The 25260-nt window shown below is 39.7% G+C and overlaps 1 protein-coding gene across 16 annotated transcripts in view; it reads left to right on the top strand.

Moving 5' to 3' along the window:
- The first annotated feature begins 7705 nt into the window (after window positions 1-7705).
- The window catches only part of LOC105481498 (taspase 1), a 441844-nt gene continuing 424289 nt past the window's right edge, over window positions 7706-25260 (top strand). For 9 of the 16 annotated variants that reach the window (XR_986975.3, XR_986974.3, XR_011613532.1 and 6 more), the window contains exons 1-4: window positions 7706-7793; window positions 17301-17519; window positions 22137-22204; window positions 23871-23939. Coding sequence is in view for 11 of the 16 variants with exons in the window: in XM_071079681.1 (XP_070935782.1) it covers window positions 17375-17519; window positions 22137-22204; window positions 23871-23939 (282 nt within the window). In the remaining 5 variants the exon portion in view is untranslated. Of the gene's footprint in view, window positions 7794-7948; window positions 8130-17300; window positions 17520-22136; window positions 22205-23870; window positions 23940-25260 lie in introns of those variants that run through there. The other 7 variants (XM_071079677.1, XM_071079678.1, XM_071079680.1 and 4 more) reach the window with 3 other exon arrangements.

The following is a 25260-nucleotide window of genomic DNA, read 5'->3' as shown; positions in this document are numbered from 1 at the left end:
ATGCAGCCATTGAACCCTTACTGAGTGTGGCAATTTGTCTCCAAGAATGCCACCATCAATTCCTTCCTTCCCTACAGACACGTGCTACTCTGCCCATCAAAAGGTGGTCTCAGCCAGGTGCGGTGGCTCACACTTGTATCCCAGAACTTTGGGAGGCCAAGGCAGGAGGATCATTTGAGGTCAGGAGTTCGAGACCAACCTGGCCAAAATGGTGAAACCCCATCTCTACTAAGATACAAAAATTAGCTGGGTGTGTTGGTGTGCTCCTGTAATCCCAGCTACTCAGGAGGCTGAGACAGGAGAATCGCTTGAACCCAGGAGATGGGGGTTGCAGTGAGCCAAGATCGCACTGCACTCTAGCCTGGGCAACAGGGCAAGACTCCATCTCAAAATAATAATAATAATAATAATAATAATAATAATGATAAGAGCCAACCCAATAAGAGCAAACCCATAGCCAACATCATACTGAATGGATAAAAGCTAGTAGCATTCCCCTTAAGAACGAGAACAAGACAAGGATGCCCACTCTCACCCCTCCTATTCAACATAGTATTATGCTAGAAGTCCTAGCCAGGCAACAGAAAGAAATAAAGGACATCCAAATAGAAAGAGAGGAAGTCGCATTATCTCTCTTTGTGGATGATATGATTCTGTACCTAGAAAACCACATAGTCTTGACCCAAAAGCTTCTAGATATGATATGATAAACCACTTCAGCAAAGTTTTTCTTTCTTTTCTTTTCTTTTTTTTTTTTAGAGAGAGTTTTGCTCTTGTTGTCCAGGCTGGAGTGCAATGGCACGATCTTGGCTCACTGCAACCTCCACCTCCCTGGTTCAAGCAATTCTCCTGCCTCAGCTTTCCAAGTAGCTGGAATTACAGGCATGTGCCACCACGCCCAGCTAATTTTGTATGTTTTTTAGTAGAGACGGGGCTTCACCATGTTGGTCAGGCTGGTCTTGAACTCCTGACCTCAAGTGATCCACCCGTCTTGGCTTCCCAACGTGCTGGGATTACAGGCATGAACCACGGTGCCCCACCTTGCAAAGTTTAAGGCTATAAAAATCAACATACAAAAATTAGTAGCATTTCTACATACCAATAATGTCCAAGCTGAGCGCCAAATGCAGAAGGCAATCCCATTCACAATAGCCACAAAAGAATGAAATACCTAGGAATACACTTAACCAGGGAGGTGAAAGATCTCTACAGTGAGAATTACAAAACACAGCTGAAAGAAATCACAGACAACACAAACAAAACATTCCATGCTTATGGATAGGAAGGATCAATATTGTTAAAATGGCCATACTGCCCAAGGCAATTTATAGATTTAATGCTAATGCTACTCCTATCAAACTACCATGACATTTTTCACGGAATTAGAAAAAAACTATTCTAAAATTCATATGGGACTCCAAAAGAACCCAAATAGTGAAAGCAATCCTAAGCAAAGAGAACAAAGCTGAAGGCATGACACTACCTGACTTCAAACTATACTACATGGCTACAGTAATCAAAACAGCATGGTACTCATACAAAACGGACACCTAGACCAATGAAACAGAATAGAGAGTCCAGAAATAATGTCTCACACCTGCAACTATCTGATATTCAACAAAGCTGACGAAAACAATCAATGAAGAAATGACTCCCTATTCAACAAATGGTTCTGGGATAACTGGTTAGCCATATGCAGAAGATTGTAACAGGACCCCTTCCTTTTACCATATACAAAAATCAACTCAAGATGGATTAAAGACTTTAATGTAAAACCCAAAACTATAAAAACCCTAGAGGAAAACCTAGAAAATATGATTTTGGACATAGGCTTTGGCAAAGATTTTATGATGAAGTATTCAAAAGCAATTGCAACAAAAACAAAAATAGACAAGTGGGACTTAATTAAGCTAAAGAACCTCTGCACAGCAAAAGAAACTATCAACATGGGAAATTTACAACCTACAGAATGGGAGAAAATATTTGCAAACTATGCATCTGACATAGGTGTAATCCAGAATCTGTAAGGAAATTAAACAAATTAACAAGCCAAAACAAAAAAACTCCATTAAAAAATGGGTAAAGGACATGAGCAGACATTTCTCAAAAGAAGACAAATGTATCCAACAAGCTTATGAAAAAATGCTCAACATCATTAATCATTAGAGGAATGAAAATCAAAACCACAATGAGATATCATGTCATACCTGTCAGAATGGCTATTACTAAAAAGTCAAAAGACAACTGATGCTGACGAGGTTGTGGAGAAAAGGGAATCCTTATACACTGCTGGTGGGAATGTAAATTAGTTCAGCCACTGTGGAAGGCAGTCTGAAGATTTCTCAAAGAACTTAAAACAGAACTACCTTTTAACCCAGCAATCCCATTACTGGTATATGCCTAAAGGAATATAAATTGTTCTACCATAAAGACACACATGCATATGTTCGTTGCAGCACTATTCACAACAGCAAAGACATGCAGTCAACCTAGATGTCCATCAACGATGGACTGGACAAAGAAAACGTGGTACATATACACTATGGAATACTATGCAGCCATAAAAGGGAATGAGAGCATGTCCTTTACAGCAACATGGATGACGCTGGAGGCCATTATCCCAAGCAAACTAACGCAGGAAGAGAAAACCAAATATCACATTTTCTCATTTGTAAGGGGGAGCTAACACATGGACACAATGCAGGGAGCAACAGACACCTGGACCTACTTAGAGGTACATAGTGGGAGGAGGGTGAGGATCAAAAAACTACCTATCAGGTACTATGCTTATTACCTGGGTGACAAAATAATCTGCACACCAAACTCCTGCAGCACACAATTTACCCATGTAACAAACCTGTACGTGTACTCCTGAACCTAAAATAAAAGTTGGAAAGAAAAAACAATATAATGGATAAATTATCACAGTGAAATACCACATGGCAAGGAGAATAAACATCCAATGTGGACTCATCTCAAAGTATGACATTAATGCACATAAAAGAGTTTTCATACTGTAAAATTCCATTCATATAATGTTTAAATATAGAGAAAATGGATGTGTGATGTTAGATGTCAGCATTACCCCGGGGCCAGGTCATGATTTTTCTCACTTGGTCTGAGGAATGGTTATACACTGTGTTTACTATATGAAGAGTCATCAAGCTGTACTTTCCTGTATTTATGTTTAACATCAATAAAATATTTTTTTTCTTTTTAAATGTCTGTCCTAGCTGGGTGCAGTTGCTCACACCTGTAGTCCCAGCTACTTGGGAGACTTAGGCAGGAGGATAGCTTGATCCCAGGAGTTTGAGGCTGCAGGGATCCATGGTAGCACCGCTACACTCCAGCCTGGGTGCTACAACAAGACACTGTCTCAAAAAAATAATAATAAATAAAGATAGCCCCATCTTTATGGAACTGACTTTACAGGAGAGATGATTAATACACTAAATGAATGGGGAAAATTTTAGAGGATTAGTTGGGGCTGTGTGCTACTGATAGAGATAAAACAGGAAGGAGAACAGATAGGGGAGTGTGATTGCAATTTAAAACAAGGTGGTTAGGAAAAAGTGATTGAGAAGCTGACGCTGCTTCTGGTTCAGAAAATTGTATTTAATGTTTATAACAAGCTTATAAGAATAGGGGGACACTCTTTACATGTTACAATAAAAAAACTAAGAGATTGCAGAGAAAGGTGTTAAATCAAAAACTGGTCAGTTTGTTGTGCAGGAAGCACATTTATATTGCCCTGTGAATGGGGGATGACAACATAGCTGGTCAGATAATTGACAGACAACAAGGATGAAACCAGAGATGGCAGGTAGGCCACGTTTCATCTTACCAGTCTTTGTCAGGGCTCCGAAGACAATGTGTTGTCATCAGGGCTTGACATGGGAGTCAAGTAATCTCTGGATTATTTGCCTTGGTCAAAATTTTATAAATTAAAGAAGAAAAAATGAATTTATTGGAAGGATAGGGAGTACCTAAGATAACTGAAAGAAAAACTAAGGAAGCAGGTTTTGGAAAAATACAAGCACTGGAACAGTAATAGGGAACCCTGTAACCTCGGTTGAATGAACAACTGCGTTTACTCTTTGCATTATTGCTGTCAGTTTTCAAATTCTAGGCAACAAGCAGCTTTAGCTTAGCATGGGTCAGTTGATCATCTCATGGAGCATCCTGATGGACAGTCCAACTTACACTGGGTGCAAGTGGTGAAGGGCAATCACTGGAAGTGAAGTTGGGTGCTGTCAGGAGAATAAGAAGGAATTTATGCTGGGCAGGGGAAACAACTGTTGTCTACCATAGGACTGCTTGAAGGGTTGTTGTAGTCCATCTATAATTGAAACTTTCTTTTTTCCACGTGGTAGGCAAAATTCTAAGATGGCCTGCAAGATTTCTGCGCCGGTGCACAGACACTGAATGATCCTCTCCCCTGGAGTGTGGATGGAAGCTAAGAATATGATGGCCATCCCTCCTGAAACTTGACGACTAATCATTGACTCTGTGTTCATCAAAGGAGAGATTATCCTGGGGGACCTGACCTAATCAGTTGAGTCCTTTCAAGGTGGAAAAGTCAGAGAGGACTGCTCCTCCTGACCTTGAAGAAGACGAAAGGGGCCAGCTCTACAGCTGCAAGGATTTGAATTCTGCCAATCACCTGAATGAACTTGGGGAATCGCTCTGGGCATCCCATGAGATGGCAGCTCTGGCTGACATCTTGATTTCAGCCTTCTGAGATCTGAGCAGAGACCTGGACACCTGATCCACAGAAACGGAAATACTACATTTATATTGTCTTAAGCAGCTGAATTGGTGTTAACTTGTCAAACAACAATTGAAAACTATCACTATTGTTATGCTACATTTCTGACACATGTGTTAAAGCAATAGTGTTTTCCAAGAATACAAAACAAAGAGAGACCCCCAGGGAACCAGGAGAGGGGGGCTTACTTAGAGTACAAATATCAAGATGCAGCAGACATGATTATTTGAGATAAAGGAAGTAATTCTCAGCTTGCTGCTCTTCCGGGTTTGGGAGAGGTGTGAACAGGAAGAGGGAGGCCATCAGATTTTTTTCTGAAGGAGATTTACTAGTATAGACTTTCCTTTCATATTTAACATGTTGAGTGAATCAGATAGATATTACAACTGTTGACTGTTAATATTTCAAAGGATCTCATTGTTACTGTACCCAGTGCAGGTTAAAAATGTTAAAAATTGGGTCTGGGCCAGGCGGGGTGGCTCATGCCTGTAATCCCAGCACTTTGGGAGGCTGAGATGGGTGGATCACCTAAGGTCAGGAGCTCGAGACCAGCCTGGCCAACAAGACGAAACCTCGTCTTTACTAAAAAGACAAAAATTAGCTGGGCGTGGTCACAGGCACCCATAATCCCAGCCACTGGGGAGGCTGAGGCAGGAGAATCACTTGAACCGGGGAGGCGGAGGTTGCAGTGAGCTGAGATCGTACCACTGCATTCCAGCCTGGGCAACAGAGTGAGACTCTGTCTCAATAATAATAAAAAAGGGTCCAAAGAAATTTGTTACTTTTACTTGAGCAGTATTAACCTACCAGAGGATGGCCTGTGTGGCATCTGGGTGTGATACCCAAGATAAAAGTATACAGAGCAGCACTGGGAGATGATTATTATAATGTAGTTAAGTTCCAGGACAGTAGGTAAGAAGGTTGCCTAAGAAATGGAAGGGAGCATGTCTATGTCTTTTTAAAACTTTAACATCTTTTCTTTTATTCCTGCTGGTTCTAGTTAATATTGCTGTGTAAAAATCCATTTCAAATTTAAAGGTGCAAAAGAACAACTATTTTATTATGCTGATGGATTCCGCGGGTGAAGTATTCAGAAAGGGCACAATGCAGATGGTTTGTATCTGCTCCCTTATGCCTGTGCCAAACTTTCTGGCACGAAATAGCAAGGGCCCCATTTTCTCCAGCTTCTAATAACATCTTCCTTAGCTCCCTTTAAGCCCTCATTGGCAGCTTCCTCAAGTCCTTTTAGACTCTTTTTTTTTTTTTTTTTGAGACGGAGTCTCGCTCTGTCGCCCAGGCTGGAGTGCAGTGGCCGCATCTCAGCTCACTGCAAGCTCCGCCTCCCGGGTCTATGCCATTCTCCTGCCTCAGCCTCCCGAGTAGCTGGGACTACAGGCGCCCGCCACCTCACCCGGCTAGTTTTTTGTATTTTTTAGTAGAGGCGGGGTTTCACCGTATTTAGCCAGGCTGGTCTCGATCTCCTGACCTTGTGATCCGCCCGTCTCGGCCTCCCAAAGTGCTGGGATTACAGGCTTGAGCCACCGCGCCCGGCCCTTTTAGACTCTTGTTAATACTTTGGTTCCCTTCCCGCTCTTGCTGCTTCACCTAGTTCCAAAGCCAATGCCACATGTTTTACTTTTATGATGTTATTATGTTATGTTTTGTTATAATATCCATCCTACTTCTATGTAACAAAATCGGTTTCAGTTACTATTGCTATATAAAAACTGTTATTCTTACTATGTAATAAACTTCTTCCCCTTGCCCCGCCCTAAGAAGTCAGTGGTAGAAGAGAAAGAAAAAAAAGCCCTAAGTTACATAATAAAACCACATAGGCTATATTTATAATAATGGTATCAGTGGTTCTCCAACTTTTTGGTCTCAGGATACCTTTATACTCCCCAAAATAGTAGGGAACACTCCAAAGCTTTTGTTTCTGTGGGTTACATCTATTAATATTTGCTATATTAAAAATTGAACACAAAAGTGAAATGTGGCTGGGTGCGGTGGCTCACGCCAGTAATCCTAGAACTTTGGGAGGCCAAGGCAGGCGGATCACCTGAGGTCAGGAGTTCGAGACCAGCATGGCCAACATGGTGAAAACTCGTCTCTACTAAAAATACAAAAAATTAGTCGGGTGTGGTAGCCGGCGCCTGTAATCCCAGCTACTAGGGAGTCTGAGGCAGGAGAATCGCTTGAGCGGGGAGGGGGCGGGGGCGCGGAGGTTGCAGTGAGCTGAGATCTTGCCATTGCACTCCAGCCTGGTTGACAAAGCGAAACTCCATCCAAAAAAACAAAACAAAAACAAAACCTGAAATGTTAAAAAGTTATTTAAAATAACAATAAGAAACCATTATATGTTAATATAATTAACACATTTTAATGAAGAATAGATTTTCCAAAAACAAAAAAATGTGGTAAGGAAAGTGTTATCTTTTGCATTAGTGTAAATTCCTCTACATCTGGCTTAAAGAAGCCAGGTAGATTCTCATTTCTTTCTTTACATTCAGTTCGACGTGATGTTTTGGTTGAAGTATAAGGAAAATCCATCAGTCATGGGTCCTGGGGAAGGGTCGTGCCCCAACTCCTACAAGCAATCCAGGCAGGACCTTAGTTTTCCCTACCGTATAAGAGTGCTGTAAGGATTGAAAGAAAGTAAGCTCTTAAGCGACACCTAGATAAATGATGGTCAGTTTAATTTCATTTCTTATCACAGCATTAGTCTGCCAACCACTCACATACAATCATATCCTGCGGGCTTATTCAGGGGCGGGGTGGGGAGAGATAGGCAACAGCGCATGCGCAGCTCAGACCGAAGCCCCAGGTGGAGTTCGCGCTGCACCTCTGAGGCCAGGTGAGCCGCTCCGAAGTGGAGGGCGGAGTCAGAGCAGCTTGTGGAAGCCTGCTTCCGGCCACGTGGTACCATGAATGACCAATGGGAAGACTTGATGTCACCCCCGCTTCCTCACCCTGGCAACGGGCGGGTGACTACTTCCGGTGCAGTGAAGGCTCGGGGCTGAAGCGGGTGAGTGTCCCTCTTTCCCACGCTGTCCGCGCGGCTGCCGCCTCCGTGCTGCTGGCTCTGTGTGTGGGCCCCGAACGCTCGCTGGGACGTCCTCTCGGGTCCGAGAGGGGGCGGCGCGCAGGACACCCCTTGCCCGGGGCGGGGCTAGAGGAGGGGGCCAGGATGTCCCTCGTTCCCTAGTCTTGGTCGCTCTTGGCCCCGTAGTCCCCCTTCCCAGCCTCATCTCCGGCTTGACGTCCTCGTGGCCATCGGGGAAGGACTGTCTGTACGTGGGGAGTTCTCGCAGTCCTTCACCCACTTTGCAGTCTTGGTCTGGAGATGTCTCAAGAGTCCGAGGTTCGCAGAGAGCCGAGAATGTGCGCCTTGTTCTGGGTGGCGGGTTGGGGCCAAGGCAGCCCCTTACTTAGTAATAGAGGCCTGATGAGAGTCCTGCGGGTCGTTAGCATTTACTACTCAGGAGGGAGAGGAAGAGGAGGAGAAGGAGGAGGAAAGGACCGAGAAGATGGAGCAGCTGGAGAAGAAGGGGAAAAGCAGGAGCTGGAGGTGTCCTGGAAATCGAGGGCATCATGTTTCCGGGAGGAGGGAGTTCAACTTTCCTGGCTTCTGTAGGGGAGGGGAAGGAAAGGTATTTTAGGGACCATTAGATTGCCGAATTATTATTATTCTGTATTAGCTAAGGAATTTGTACTTACGTTCTTGGGAGTTTAATAATTTATCTTTTTGTTTGTTGTAAATAAAACTTTTTCCCACCACTTAAAAAAAGCAGTGCTTATTAAGGAATATCTGGAAAATGCAGAAATAGTTATAAAGAGGTCACCTATAGTTCTGCCAACCCAGCACTTTGATCTTTTTCTAATATTTTATTCATATTAACCTATTTGTGATCATAACGTATGCATGTAAAATGGGGTTATAACTAAGAGGCACAGTTACATACATTGTATTCATTGCACGGATAGATTGTCTTTTTTCCTCTTGAGAAAGTCTTATTAAGGTATTCATACACCATATAATTTATTCTTTTAAATTGTACATTTCAGTGGTTTTTCTCATATTCACAAAGTTATACACCCATCACCACTATCCACTTTCAGAACATTTTCATCATCCCCCAAAGCAATCCTGTACTCATGACAGTCACTCCCCATTAGATTCTCCCCTTTCTCTCCCAGACCTTGCAACCACTAATCTACTTTCTGTGTCTGTGGATTTTCCTATACTGGCATTTCATGTAAATGGAATCATAGAATATATGGCCTAAGTTGTCTGGTGTCTTTCGGTTAGTATGTTTTCAAGGTTCATCAATGTCTGTGTATCAGTATTTCATTCTTTTTTATGAATGGGTAATGTTCCATTGTGTGAATATACCACATTTTGCTCAGCCATCATCAGTGGATGGACATTTAGGTTGTTTACAGGTTTTGGCTGTTTTGAATAATTCTGCTATAAACATCTGTGTACAAGTTTTTGTATGGACGTATGTTTTCAGTTGTTTTGGGTATATACCTAGAAGTGGAATTGGTGGGCATATGGTAACTCTATGTTTAACTTTTTGAGTAAGTGCCACATGTTTTCCAAATTGGTTGCACCATTTTACGTTCCCACTGGCAGGTTATAAGGGTTCTGATTTCTTCATATCCTTGGGAGCACTTATCTTTCTTTTTGGTTATAGCAGTCTTAGTGCTTATAAAATGGTAGCTCATTGTAGTTTTGATTTGCATTTCACTGATGGCTAATAATGTTGAGCATCTTTTAATGTGCTTACTGACCTTTTGTATATCTTTGGAGAAATGTCCGTTTACTTCCTTTGCCTATTTTTAAATTGAATTGTCTTATTTTAAAGTTGTATGAGTTCTTCCTATATTCTAAATGTAAGTCCCTTTCCAGATACATGATTTGCAATATTTTCTTGCATTTTCTCCCATTTTATGTGTTGTCCTTTTACTTTCTTGTGGTGTCCTTTGAGGAACAAAAATTTAAAATTTTTGTGTGGCAGCTCGCACCTGTAATCCTGGCACTTTGGGAGGCCAAGGCGGGTGGATCACTTGAGGTCAGGAGTTCGAGATCAGCCTGGCCAACATGGTGAAACCCCCATCTCTACTAAAAATACAAAAATTAGCCAGGCGTGGTGGCGGACGCCTTTAATCCCAGCTACTTAGGAGGCTGAGGCATGAGAATCGCTTGAACCTGGGAGGTGGAGGTTGCCGTGAGCTGAGATCAGGCTGCTGCGCTCTAGCCTGAGCAACAGAGTGAGACTCCGTCTCCAAAAAAAAAAAAAAAAAAAAAAAAAGGTTTAAAATTTTGGTGCAGTCTGATTTATCTATTTTTTTTCTTTGCTTGCTTGTGCTTCGATGTCATATCCAAGAAACCATTGCCAGACCCAAGGTCATAAATATTTACCCCTGTGTTTCCTTCTAAGAGTTTTATAGTTTTAGCTCTTACATTTAGGTCTTTGATCTACTTAGAATTTTTTTTTCAAAGACTTGTCAAGTGCAATAGGGAGGATATTTAGAGTTAATTTTTCTATACGATGTGAGGTAGGAGTTCAGTTTCATTCTGTTGCATGTAGATATCCAGTTTCAGCATCATTTGACGAAAGGACTGTCCTTTCCTCCATTGAATGGTGTTGACACCCTTGTTGAAAATTAGTTGATCATAAAAGTGTAGGTTATTGTTTTCTTAATGGTTTTTCTGTATTGGACATTTAGGTTGCTCCCAGATTTTTGTTATTTTAAATTATCCTGTGTTAAACACAGTATAAAAGGCATAAAATCTTTTGTCTATTTAGTTATTTTGGTAGAAAGTTTTCTCAGAAGTGGAATTACTGGTTCAAAGGTGAATTTAAGTATGTCCTGGAAGTTCATTTAATGCTGGGCGTGGTGGCTCACGCCTGTAATCCCAGCACTTTGTCTCTACTAAAAATACAAAAAATAAAATTAGCCCGGCATGATGGTGTGCGCCTGTAATTCCAACTACTCAGGAGGCTGAGACACAAGAATGGCTTGAACCTGGGAGGCAGAGATTGCAGTGAGCTGAGATCACGCCATTGCACTTCAGCCTCGGTGACAGAGTGAGACTCTGTCTCAAAAAAAAAAAAAAAAAAAAGCAACAACACAGTTATTTATTCATGAGTTATAATAGCTTAAGAACTGGATTTCTGTCAAAGCCCTTTGCTGTAAGATGGATGAATTCCATGACTTACTTCCTTTTTCAACTGCTTCTTAAAGAATAAGCAAACCTACAGCAAAAAACTTTAACACCACAGCAACAGGGCACGTGGTAGTTTTCAAAGTGGTGTAAAGAAAAAAAAAATGTGTCATCACATAGTAGGAAAATAAAACAATCTTTTAGAGAGATGAGACAAGATTTAGATCTTAAAATAGTGCCATGAAAGTCTCTGCAGAAAGAACAATGTTATAGACTGCATTTCTCTCCTGGCCTTGATAATCAAATTAATGTAAACTCATCTTGGTCTCAGAAACGGCCACCTTAAATCGTCTCTTTTGGTAGATAGTACCAAGTAAAAAAAAAAAAATTCAAATGTAAGAGGCTATTAGGAGAAGATTAAGTTTCCCTTTCATCCTTGCCCCTTAGTCGGCTAGTTCTCCTTAGAGGCATCTGTGGTGATTTGTGTCTGTATAGACTTGTTTCTACGTAGAGTATCTCTGGAAAGATAGTATATATACACAAAATTATACATTTAGAGGCTCTTGATACTTACAAATTTTCTTTTTCAAAATGGTTATATCAGTTTATGGTGCCAGTACAGTGCTAGTAAGGAAAATTTCATTTTGGTTTGTATGTTTTTGAATATTGTTTCTCTAATATTGGATACCTAATTTAAATGTCCTCTTTCATGTATTGCCTGATCATGTCTTTTGGCCTGGTATTTGTTTTGATTGGAGTTACCCTTTATGAGCTTTCTTTTGGCAGCCTTTTTTAGATGGTTGTTTTATGATAGCCTGGATTTGGTAAGAAAAGTTAACATGCCTATGAGCTGAACAAGAGTTGAGCAAAAGGAAGTTAAATGCTTTAGGGAGAGATCTGTGGGATTTGGAAAGTTGAGAGCAACCCAAACTGACTTTAAGGTGAGATAGAAGTGGGTAGTGCTATTGAGAAAAAGGAGTAATATGGAAATAACTAGATTTTGGGAAAAGATGAGCGTGTTTTGGTTAGGCCAAGAGTGAGGTGGACCTAGACTGAGCTATCCATAAAACTTGTGGCTGTAGCTAAGACAGAAGATAAAGTTAGGAATCATCTGATTTGCTGAGAAGATAGTTTTGAAAGGTTGGCAGTAGATGAAATTGCTGAAGGTTAGCCGGGAGTGGTGGCTCACGCCTGTAATCTCAGCACTCTGGGAGGCTGAGGTGGGTGGATCACCTGAAGTCAGGAGATCGAGACCAGCTTGGCCAACATGGGAATCCCATCTCTACTAAAAATACAGAAATTAGCCAGGCGTGGTGGCACGTGCCTTTACTCCTGGCCACTCAGGAGGCTGAGGCAGGAGAATTGCTCGAACCTGGGAGGCAGAGGTTGCAGTGAGCTGAGGTTGTGCCGCTGCACTCCAGCGTAGGCGATAGAGTGAGACTCCGTCTCAAAAAAAATAAAAAAAAGGAAAACTTGAAGGAAACATTTGTGATTGGGGTCAGAGGTGGGTTGTGAACTAGGATAGTAGATTTCTGTGTTGCCAAGGAAAGCAGGTGATCAAGAGAATCAAAGGTTGCAAGCAGAATATTAAGAAAAGGTCACTGGGTTAAGTAACTTGGGAAAGGTACAATTTATGGGAAAAAAGACTTTTTTTTTTAAACAGATTAATAAGATCAGTTTATCCATTTAAAGTCTACCCAATGTATCAATTTGCCCATTCAAAGTGTACAATTCAGTGGTATGTAGTGTATTCACAGAGTTGTGCAACCATTACCAAATTCAACTTTAGACCTTTTTTTTTTTTTTGAGATGGAGTTTCGCTCTTGTTGCCCAGGCTGGAGTGCAGTGGTGCGTTCTCTGCTCGCTGCAACCTCCGCCTCCTGGGTTCAAGTGATTCTCCTTCCTCAGCCTCCCAAGTAGCTGGGATTACAGGCACCCGCCACTGCGCCCGGCTAATTTTTGTATTTTTAGTAGAGATGGGATTTCGCCATGTTGACCAGGCTTGTCTTAAACTCCTGACCTCAGGTGATCCATCCGCCTTGACCTCCCGATGTGCTAGGATTACAGGCGTGATCCACTGCACCTGGTCCTAGAACATTTTTATCAGCACAAAAAGAAAGCGCTCCCATTAGCAATCCCTCTCCATCACCGTACCCTCCTTCCCTCCAGCCCTAAGCAATCTCAAATCTACCGTCTGTCTCTTTAGATTTCCTTATTCTGGACATTTCATATAAATGGAATCATACAATATGTGGCCATTTGTGTCTGTTTTTTTTCATTGTTTCAATATTCTTTAATGACATAGTGTGTGTCAGCACTGTATTCCTTTTTGTGGTTGAATAATGTTCCATTGTGTGACTAAGCCACATTTTGTTTATCCATCATCAGTTGATGGACCTTTAGGTTGTTTTTAGGTGCTGTGAAAAATATTGCTATGAATATCCATGTATAAGTTTTTGTGTAGCATATGTTTTGAGTTCTCTTGGGTATATACCTAGAAGTGGAATTCTTGGGTCATAGCATAACTCTGTTTAACTTTTTGAGCAACAGTTGCAGAGGATAGACAGGTTGCCAGTGTTATTTAGAAACAATCATGATGAATTTTAATATCATTACTAGGAGGAAATTGCAAAATGTCTGTGTTCAAACATTTCAGAAATAAAGCCATTATTAAAATGATCTATAGAATTTTTTTTTTTTTTTTTGGTCTAAACCTATTATGTGCCTATGTTTCTCTTTTTGTTGGAAACCTTTTGTGTTGAGTGTTACCTCAAAGGTTAGCTGAAGTATTAGACATTTTTCTTGTGGATCTATGTATTGATTTAAGTACACTTAAAGCAGTTTCACATAATGATTTGTTACAATGATTACAGATACGATGAAAACGTCACAGAGATATTTGATGATAATCTACAGTCATGATGTATTTTTCTCCCTCATCTTAACTGTAAAGATCAAGTACTGTGATTTCCCTCCCTCGCATTTGGATTTTCTGTAGTTTATGCATCCCGGAAATTCAATATTCAGAGAAACATACTTGCCCTGTTTTGGTTCTTTGGCTTAGCTCATTACCTGGTGTTCCCGTAAATGAATAAATGAATAAAATCTTTTTTGTAAGTAATTCAGATGGTTCAAATTTGAAAGGTTCAAAGGGGTGAACAGTGAAATTTCTATCCCATCTTTTGCTATTAGTTATCCAAATCTCCTTTGGTAATCAGTATTGTATGACTTTTTTGTTTATCCATCCAGATTTATACTTTGCATATGGTACTGCAAATACTTCTGTACCATACCTTAACAAATTAGTTATTTCCATTCCTTTTTTACTTACCAAATGTGTTTGAGACTGTTACATATATTTTTATCAAGTTTTCTCATTGTTTCCAATGGCTGCTTTTATTTTTAACCACTTCCATCAAGACATTTTTGGGTCTGTATCTTAATTTTGATTGATTTTACCAAATTGCTATTGTTGAGTCATACCAATTTATACTGCCACTAGCAACTTATGAGAGCTCCTGTTTTTCTGTACTCTCAAAATATGTTATTTTTGATTATTTGCCAATCTAAGTTAAAAAATGGTACTTAAGTGTAGTTTTATTTTGCATCTTTTTTTTGAGTGAGATTTAGCATTTTTTTGTCCAGTTAAGCTATTATGTAACTTTTCTGCAAACTGAGATTTGTCCATTTGCCCTTTTTTTTGTTTTTGTCTTTTGTTGGCACTCTTTTATTTATTAGATGTCAGACCTTTAATGAGTTATGAGTTAAACAAAAACTGATGTTGGAGCAGAAGTTGCTTCATTTCTAACTGAATAAAAAATATTTCAATAACCATTGGGAGTTGGAGGATAGAGTCATATATTGATAGTTCATTTAGTTGAGCTCCTTTCCCAGTCCAGTGGAACTTTAGGGCCAGCATTTTTGGAGGGGTTTGTTGAGCTTATATGTTTGCTAAATAAATATATTTCAGATAGTGTCTGAGGGAGGGTAGATTGCTCAAGAAATGGAATATTAATCACCTTCCACATTTTCTTTTTAGACAGTGTCAAGAAGCAATGTTTTAAAATCTCTCATATATATTAAAATTCCTGTTACATCCAACCATATAAAATGTTGATGTTATAATTGTGTTTGTATTTTCTTTTTTTTTTTTTTTTTGAGACAGATTCTTGATCTGTAGCCAGGCTGGAGTGCAGTGGTGCGATCTCCGCTCACTGCAACCTCCGCCTCCCGGGTCCCGGTTCAAGCGATTCTCCTGCCTTAGCCTCCTGACTAGCTGGGATTACAGGAATGCGCCACCATGCCCAGCTAATTTTTGCATTTTTAGTGGAGATGGGGTTTCACCATCTTGGCCAGGCTGGTCTTGAACTCCTGACCTTGTGATCTGCCTGCCTTGGCCTCCCAAAGTGCTGGGATTACAGGCGTGAGCCACTGCGCCCGGCCAAAAAAATAGGGAAATCTGTACTTTTTTTTTTTTTGAGACAAAGTCTTGCTCTGTTGCCCAGGCTGGAGTGCAGTGGCATGATCTCAGCTCAGGGCATCCTCTGCCTCCCGGGTTCAAGGAATTCTCTGCCTTAGCTTCCTGAGTAGCTGGGATTACAGGTGCCTGCCACCATGCCTGGCTAATTAGTAGTGATGGTGTTTCATTATCTTGGCCAGGCTGATCTCGAACTCCTGACCTCGTGATTCACCTGCTTTGGCTTCCCAAAGTGCTAGATTACAGGCGTGAGCCATCGTGGCTGGCCAGTATTTTCTTACAAAATATAACTATTATAATTTTTTATTTATGAAAAAATACCTCAGATGACAGTGAGTCAAAGTAGTGTGAGGTTTCATAATCCATACTGCTTAGATGTGTTTTCATTTTAGCCGAAGCTCTTAATTTTCCAAAGCCTGAGTTTTCACTCAATCTGTATGTGTGCTTCTAGACTAATGGTCCCAAGCTCATTTCATGGCTGGGCCAAATATGATGGCATGATATAGACATGATGGCATTATAGGCTGACAGATGAACCCCTAAATTCACTTTGTCAACTCATACATGGCTAAATGATAGCCTATTTCAGAGAAATATTGTGAGAAATAACCAAAAGAAAATAAAAGTAACTGAGGCAGATTCTTGTGAAGTCTTTGGAAGAAAAACATGGTTAGGAAGGCAACCACCACCACAAAACAAAAACAAAACCAGGCATTTAAATTTACTGTTACTTAATAAAAATCAGCACTTTTGTAATAAAAATGTTTTCCTGCATTTATGAATCTATGTAAATATTTGAATGCAATGGTGTGTATATATGATTGATTTTAAACTATTTGTCTTATAGATAAAATGTTATGTAATAAAAATTAAATAGACTCTTAAGCCAAGAATTAAGGGAATTTAAAAATGCCATATAGCAGTGCTTCTCAGACTATCTCTGTTATAAAAGACCAGCTTTCAAAAATTTTCAATCCATTGTGGACCAATACTTAACGTAAAATACAAACAAAAACTCCCCAAATACCACCAAAAAACAAACATTCAAACAAATTTGAAACTTAAAAATAAAAACTCAAATTTTTGCTTGATTTAGCAGATAAAATTATTAAAAAAAAAACATGAGGAACTAGAAAAGAATTGTGAAAACTACACATATTGGTTATTGAAAATGTGCTTATAAAGCAACTAACGTGAATAAAATAATACTCTCTTGTGGGCTGGTAATAAACACTGGGATGCAGACTGTGTTCTGAGTAACCTGCTTTTTTTCTTTTTTTGGAATAGGCAGCTAAGTAACTTCTTTATGTTTCTTTTCTTTTCTTTCTTTCTTTTTTTTTTTTTTTTTTGAGATGGAGCTTACTCTGTCTCCCAGGCTGGAGTGCAGTGGTGTGATCTCGGCTCACTGCAATCTCTGCCTTCTAAGTTCAAGCAATTCTCCTGCCTCAGCCTCCTGTGTAGCTGGGATTACAGGCGTGTGCCACCACACCAGCTAATTTTTTGTATTTTTAGTAGAGATGAGGTTTCACCATGTTGATCAGTCTGGTCTTGAACTCCTGACCTCAGGTGATCTACCTGCCTTGGCCTCCCAAAGTGCTGGGATTACAGGTGTGAGCCACTGCGCCCGGCCCCAAGCAGGTACTATCAGTGGACAGAGAGATTTAAATTCTAATCTTTTTATATTACCCAATTAAATAATTTTATCCAACTTCAGTGGGAATAAGAAAAAATAATTTTAATAAATAACTTTGATACCTTTTTTGTATTACCCAATTAAATAACTTAATAATAGGATTTTTGAATGTTATCTTTGCGTGAATTTGTGTAAGTAACTTGTGTATTGGTGGAAAGAATGTATGCCATCTTTGCCTCTTTTCTTCTAGGGTAATTCCTCTCCTGCAGTTACTTTTGGATGGAAGTATGCCCCTTTCTCAATAGAAGATGGTAATCTTGGAGAATGACCATGGAGAAGGGGATGAGTTCTGGAGAAGGGCTGCCTTCCAGATCATCTCAGGTTTCGGCTGGTAAAATAACAGCCAAAGAGTTGGAAGCAAAGCAGTCCTGTAAAGAGAAACGAGGCGGCTTTGTGCTGGTTCATGCAGGTAAGCTTTGTGGATAGCTTGGAAGATGCCAATAATGTCGATTTTTCTTTTTCTGCCTTGAAGTACACTGAGAATCCCATTTCACACTTGGAGGAGGCAAAACTGCTAGAGAGGAATTGGAACGAAAGCGATTGTTTGACTTTGATATAGTGAAGACCTTTTTTACTCCCCATTTAGAAGATCTTAGAATGGCAGCTCTTCCTTGGTCTTCACTTCCCTACCCCATTATCTACTTTAACTATGTAATAGATGTATTTAGGTTAGGTAGTATTAAAGCCACACAAAGTAATTTTTAAACTCTCGTTTATGTTTTTTAAAAATAATGTTGCTGCCGGAGGCTGAGGCAGAAGAATTGCTTGAACCCGGGAGGCAGAAATTGCAGTGAGCCGAGATCGTGCCACTGCACTCCAGCTTGGGCGACAAAGCGAGACTCCATCTCAAAAAAATAAAATAAAATAAAATATTGCTGAAAAAATTGTATTGATTCCCGTGTTAGACTGTGGGTATATTAGGGCATAATTACACAATTTTTGAGCTAGTTCACCTTCTTTTTTTTTTTTTTTTGAGATGGAGTTTTACTCTTGTCGCCCAGGCTGGAGTGTAGTGGTGCGATCTTGGCTCACTGCAACCTCCACCTCCCAGGTTCAAGCAATTCACCTGCCTCAGCCACTTGAGTAGCTGGGATTACAGACGTCTGCCATCACATCTGTTAATTTTTTGTATTTTTAGTAGAGACGGGGTTTCACCATATTGGCCAGGCTGGTCTTGAACTCCTGACCTCGGGTCATCCACCTGCCTCGGCCTCCCAAAGTGCTGGGATTACAGGCGTGAGCCACCGCACCTGGCCCCCCTTCTTAATATTTTAAGTGAGGAACCTTAAGACAAGAGAAATTAAGTGACTTAAGTGACTTCAGCCACATTGCTGGTTGGTGCTAGAGCTAGCATAAGAAACACCTAAGTAGGCCCTTATGTCTCTGTCTAGTGCTTTTGATGCTATGTCAGCCTGTGATCTTTCTGCTTCAGAGGACCATGAGGACAGACAGAGTGAAGTTCATCCCCTGGATCTCTCATTTTGAAAGGTCTGGGGTTATAGAGCAGTGCTGCTCTGCCCAGGTTTCCTCAGCAGGCTCTTTTTCCTTTGGCCATTTTTATTTCCTTGCATTCAGAGTCTACTTTCCATGACCTCCGTGAAGAGAGAAGGAATGTCTGGGTTTCCTTTTAACTTTCCCTGGGTAGTTAAGCAAGATGACAGCAGGATTAGCTTTGATATGGAATGAGGAGTAGAACTGTTTCTTCTTGTGAGACTGGTGTCCTGCCTGGCCATTAACCTTTGGCCATATCTAGACTGGGCAACCTGAGAAGCCTTATGTGAATCTAATCCAGAGTATCTAAAAAAATCCAAAAAAACAAAAATGAGGTTTAATTCCATTTTCTCACAGGTGCTTTTATAAGGAGGTGAGGTAAATTTACAGAAATAACCCAGTTAAAAGTAGACCTGGGACTAGAGCTTCTGCCTTCAGACTCCTAGTCTGTGTTCTCTCCACTACACTATGTTGATCATGCATCTTCCATGATCTTCCATGATAACAGTGAGTTACCATATTCAGAGTGAGGGTTTGGAAAGTGTAAAAGAAAGGTCTGAACGTTGTAACAGGCAATAACATAAAGCTTCAATTAGTTGGAAAGCCTTACTTTCTATAACTATCATGACCCTGTCCCTCCTCTCTTAGACAAAGACTAGATGATAATGGCCCTGCCAACCTTAAATAATGGAATTCAGAAGCTGTGATTCAATGTAGAGCTTATTCCCACACAAAGCTTGAGCATGTCCACCTGGGAAACACTGACTCCAAACAAACGGGGTCAGTGTTCCAAGGTGGAGAAGTTAAAGTTTCATTTATATAAGTAGAGATAGAAAAAGTGTAGCAGGATAATAACATTTTCCATAGGAGACCAGTGCATAAGTTACAGCAATTTGATTGGTTACAGATTGCTACATCCTGAGGAAGATTACTTTTTACTTTGTGAGAAGGGGGAGTGATTTGAGAGGATCTTATCTCTGGTGTTGTTTGATCTTCCTAATTATTTACAGGAAAAAGGCAAAAGTTGCAACTGTGTGTTGTGTGACTCAGGCTGCATAGCCACCTTCTTCTCAAGGCTCGGAATGATGTAATGGTTCAACAGTTGTTTTTTTTTTCTTTTTTTTGAGACTAAGTTTCGCTCTTGTCTCCCAGGCTGCAGTGTTGTGATCTTGGCTTACTGCAAGCTTCACAATTCTCCTGCCTCAGCCTCCTGAGTAGCTGGGATTATAGGCACGTGCCACCATGCCCGGCTAATTTTTGTATGTTTAGTAGAGATGGGGTTTTACCATGTTGACCGGGCTGGTCTCAAACTCCTGACCTCAGGTGATCCACCCTCCTCGGCCTCCCAAAGTGTTGGGATTACAGGCGTGAGCCACTGCGCCCAGCTGGTTCAACAGTTGTAACTTTGAATTATTTAATTTCATACTCTCAGGTAAAGGTTGGTGCTGGGGGCCAGCAAGAAGAGTAGGAACTCTTGAGTTATGGTAGGATATTGTGTGAATTAAGTGACCCTCACTTCTAAATTATTAGAAAGTCAGAGTGATTGATTATGCAGAAGTGTGTATAAAATTCATGTCCTCATCCAGTGTAGAGCAGTTTTTTTAGCACTAGAGTAGACTTGCCCAAACTTTTGTGATTCATGTAGTAGATTCTTGATTTTTCCCACTGCCTATACTGTTTTATCTAATACTCAAACAACTAAACACTTTTTTATCTTAACATTTGAAAGATGAAGTTTATGGTTACTTAAATGAAATAGCAGTATTACTTGCCATAAAGAGAAAATAACTTTAAACACAGTGCAGTCAAAACACTGTAATTAAATTTTAACTAGATCCTATTTGTCAGTGGCTTGGATCCTGAGCCTACCTTTCCATTGCTAAACAGGGAAATTAGCAAGTGTTAACCAGGACTTAAAGATATAGGGGGGCTCTGCTGAGACTTTTCTCTTATTATTTCAAAAGGATTTACATGTTAAGGCTATTAAATGCCCTTGTCCATGACACTGAAGTCATCTCTTTGGAATAGTATCCCGTGCTTTAGGGAATGCTGCTGAAAGACTGGGACCTCTGAGATCTAAGACAGCCAACTTGAGATCACCTATTCTTATAGAACAGTGAAGGGAGGCTCTGTGAATGTTCAGAGTTCTCTTGAAAAACAGGTTTAGGATTTGGGTATATTGTGGATTCTGGTGGCTTGGGCATCTCTGCTTTCCTGACTCCTTGTATGACATTTTCGTGGGTGAGTGCTTTCTCTACCTTGAGGAAAGGTGGGTTAGGTTTGTGTCAGAGTCTGCAGACCTGTAGGAATTCTAAGGCCTAGAGATGTAGCTTTTTTGTTTTTGTTTTTTGTTTTTTTTGAGTCAGAGTCTCACTCTGTTGCCCAGGCTGAAGTTCAGCGGCACGATCTTGGTTCACTGCAACCTCTGCCTCCCAGGTTCAAGCGATTCCTGTACCTCAGCCCCCTGAGTAGCTGTGATTACAGGCATGTGCCACCATGCATGGCTAATGTTTTTGTATTTTTAGGAGAAATGGGGTTTCTGCATGTTGGCCAGAATGGTCTCAAACTTCTGGCCTCAAGTGATCCTCCCGCCTCGGCCTCCCAAAGTGCTGGGATTATAGGCATGAGCCACTGCATTTGGCCTAGAGATGTAGTTCTTAACCTTCCTTACATTGGACCCGTATGGGGCTTTAGGGGTGGGTAGGGATAGGTGGTTCAGTGCTCTGTTAACGAACTTTGATTAGAGAGAGGCCTAATTAAGAGAGTTTAAGGGCTCTTGTCTTTGTCTCCTTCTTGTTTAGATTATTGTTAAGTCCCTAACTAAGCAAGTTATGTGTCCTTGTAGGGAAACCATTTTATTCAGAGCCATTCTCTTGAGAAAGTTCTTGGGTATTTGATTAAAAGACAGAGACCACTAGGAATTCTAATAGAGAGTCATGAATGTGCTGTCACTTAGCTTTCAGAGACACCCTGAGCTGCACTCTAGCGGGTGAGAGGATGTGAAGTGTTTGGTTAGGAATGGTATAGTTGGTGGTGGTTGTGGACATGTGAGATGTAAGACGCCTCAACTTCAAATGTTGTTCAGAAGCAATCCAGCTTTCTGAGTTATTCTTATGAATTCCGGATTTGAAACAGTAACTTCCCAAATGGCAGGGGCTTTCTGACGGTTTGCAAAGAGGAACCTGGAGGGACTTTGTCCCTGACACCTTCTGGGTTATTAGCTCCAGATCAAAAGAATTCCTGGTTTTAGAAAGAAGTTCTTGAAAAGAAGAGGGGAGGTGACTTGGTGAAGCCTCTTTGGGGACATGAGCTATTTTTAGGGCTTTTGGCAGGAAAAGGGCTTTTGAAAATGGAGATAAGGCATGGTATTAAAAAGGCTTACATTGGAGAAAAAAGTTATAAAACTCCATACAGTTAGGGCAATAGTTTTGTTTTTTACTAGGACAGCATCAGTTTATATGGAGTATTTTTATAACGTAAGCAAGGTCTCTTGATATTTTAATAATTAACAACTGGATTTTATTTTCTACTATAGGTGCAGGTTATCATTCTGAATCCAAAGCCAAGGAATATAAACATGTATGCAAACGAGCTTGTCAGAAGGTACGAACACAATGTGTATGATCTAAGCATTTCAGTTTTGAACATAAAGCAATTTTACCTTGAAATTTAACATTTAAAAGTTTCGTTTCTAGGACAGTCTTGTGGTTTGGACTATGAAATTATTTTGCTCGTTTTTGTAGGGGATCGTTTTGTGTTGTTTTGTGTTTTTCTCCACATGATGCTTAGCTCTTTCCCCTCTTTCCCAGATTAAAGTCTGTATTTTTGTAATTGTGGGCACACAATCGTATCTCTTTTAATCGTTGCAATGATGTTGAACTTCTGTAGACAGAAGGATAGAGAAAACAGCTTAAAGGCAGTCAATGTGTTTTTCCATGAAGGGAAAAAAATAATGGGTGCTTTTTTAAGAGAGATTATCCTATACTTTTTCATTCTGTTTTTCATGACATAGTTTGTATCATAGCAAGTTCATTGTCATTCCAGAGTTCAGCTTTGCCCTTGTACTCAGTTGTGCTTTTTTCCCATTGGTTTTTGAGGTTTTGCTAAATTGTTGAATATTTAATGTGGAGACAGGAATGGACTCAGAAGAAATGTTTGTTTTTATTTTGATTCTTACTGGTCTTGTAGGCAAACCTTCCATGACTTTTTATGCAAACAGAATCTAGTTGAGTAATGTATATCAAGTAAATATGGGTCTCTCTCTGCTCTTTTCATTGATATTTACATAACATTAAAAAGAAGATTATACTTTGTCAGAGAGTCAAGCTTTTTCTTATGAATGAAGTCCTATAAATAAGAATATTTGGTTACAGGGATTTTGTTCTTTTGAAATTTATAATAATACAGCTAAAAGTTCTCTAAGCTATTTTATATTTTTTCTTATTTTTCAAAGTGTGAAATTTTTCTATCATCTGAAAATAAATGGGTTTTATATAACTATAGTCCTAGAAATCTAATACATTTGAATTGTATACTTAGCCTTTTTAATATTTACAGTGAATAAACTTCTTAAAAGTTTAGGAATTCAGTTCTTAGTTTTTGAGCTTTCTCTTTGTTGACTAAATTGGAATGTTAATAATTCATTTATAAATGACTTTCCCTTCTCTCTCTTTTCCTCTCCTAATTTATGCTCAAGACCAGGTGATTTTATAGAGCTTTACTCTGTGTAGTTTATATTACAAAATAATATGATATATCTTGATTTAGAATTTACATTGTAGTATCCAAAATGTTTTTGTCAAATGTATGCTTTTATCCTCAGATTCTGGCATGCCCCTGTGACTGAGAGTCACTTCTTTTTAGGTATGGAGAGCATTAACAGTGGGAGGAGAAATGATTAGTTTGTGATTTAGTTATCTATATAAAATATGAATTGTCAGGATATTTGAACCAAACTGGGTCATACAATTTCTGTGGCTATTTTGAATTGCCTTACAATGAATGAAGCTTACTAAATTCCTTGTACTTTTCATTTAATAGTTAGATTTTATTGTTTTAATTTGAATAATATTAAGTGAGCCATATTACCAATTAACCTAGATATAAACACTTGCTTGTTTTAAATCTGAGTAGTTTATGCCTTAAAGTATGGAATGGAACTAGTGGTCAATTTTTATTAATCTGAGTGTCTCCCATACTTCTTTAAGCTTTTGGAAAGTTTGAGAAGTTGGGATTTTGCAATGAATAATCTCTCCCCTTGGTTTCATAGGCAATTGAAAAACTGCAGGCTGGTGCTCTTGCAACTGACGCAGTGACTGCAGCACTGGTGGAACTTGAGGTATTTCTTTTCTCTGTTTTATTTAAAATATTTGTGAGTTTATCTTTCTTGTTCTTAAATGACATGAAACTGTTAAGTTAGTCAACCATAAATTATATGACCAGTGTTTCTCACCAGTATTAGCAAAGTTATAAAGAAGCCTATGATATTGTTTTTTTCATTGGTGACTTTTCTGAGTAATATAAAAGTTGGTTAAATTCCTTTCTTTTTTCTTTTTTCTTTTTTTTTTTTTATGAGATTCATGAATACAAAAGTTAATGATTGGATGCTTAAGTTTCACGTTTTCAGTAGGAAAATCCTTGAAGTTAAACCCCCAAAAGTGATGTATGTTCTGTTGGTTTAAAATAAAAAAAAATTTCAACTGTCTAGAAGTGCCTAAAGCAGAAGGGGAAGATTCTTCGTGATCCTAACAGATACATACTGTGAAATTGTGTGCTGTGACGTGTGTCTTGTCCCAGTGTTATGGTTAGGTTTGTCCACAGTTTACTATGGACATCAAAGAATTGAGTGGGGAGGCTCTCACTTTTGCCATAATTTTTTATACTCTAGAGAGAGGCTCTCTCAGTTCTCTTGATTTGGAACTTTGATGAATTTGTGCAAGGGATATTGAGGGCTTCAGAAGATTGACTTGCTGCTCAAACTTGGAGAAGATAGATTTGTGTCAATCAATTGAGAGGATTATTGTGAAAAATATTTTTCCGGTTGAGAATACTACTTAGGGAATCAAGTAAGACATGATGACAAAAACAATGATGAGTTTGAGGGAGGAGATGATAGTTAAAGTTAACATTTCCAGGTTGACTGGGTTGTGGCCCTTGTATTTGGGCTCTCATGCCAACACACGTACCCTTTCATGCCTTTCCTTGTGAAAATTGCCCAGGTGTTTACCAAAAGTTCTAGCCGTGTTTTCTGTATATTCTCATGCTTAATTGTGGACCTGAGCTTTTGATCATGCTTTGTAGATTTTAATTTCTCTTGGTTGTGTCATATTGGTCCTAATGTAGTCAAGAAAGGTGAAAGTATATGGTGGGCACCTACTTCTATTGAATCTGACATGGGGATGTGTGATGCCCTCCTAATAGGACTGATACCATTTCATACCAGCTCTACCAGTCATTAGCCATGTGTCCCTGGGTGTGGCACAGTCTGTCCTTGACTCAGTTTCCCTATTTATAATATAAGGATAATAATTCCCACTTCATAGAGTTGTGAAGATTAACTGAGTTAGTATATGAATGATATATGACAATCTCTTAAAACAGTGTGTGGTACGTAGTAAGCACCCCATAACTGTTAGCAATTATTACAGTTACGAGATGCT

Source organism: Macaca nemestrina, chromosome 15 (assembly GCF_043159975.1).
Source record: "Macaca nemestrina isolate mMacNem1 chromosome 15, mMacNem.hap1, whole genome shotgun sequence".
Lineage (NCBI taxonomy): Eukaryota > Metazoa > Chordata > Mammalia > Primates > Cercopithecidae > Macaca > Macaca nemestrina.
Note: the sequence above shows the minus strand (reverse complement) of the source record. Positions and strands in the feature narration are given on the sequence as shown.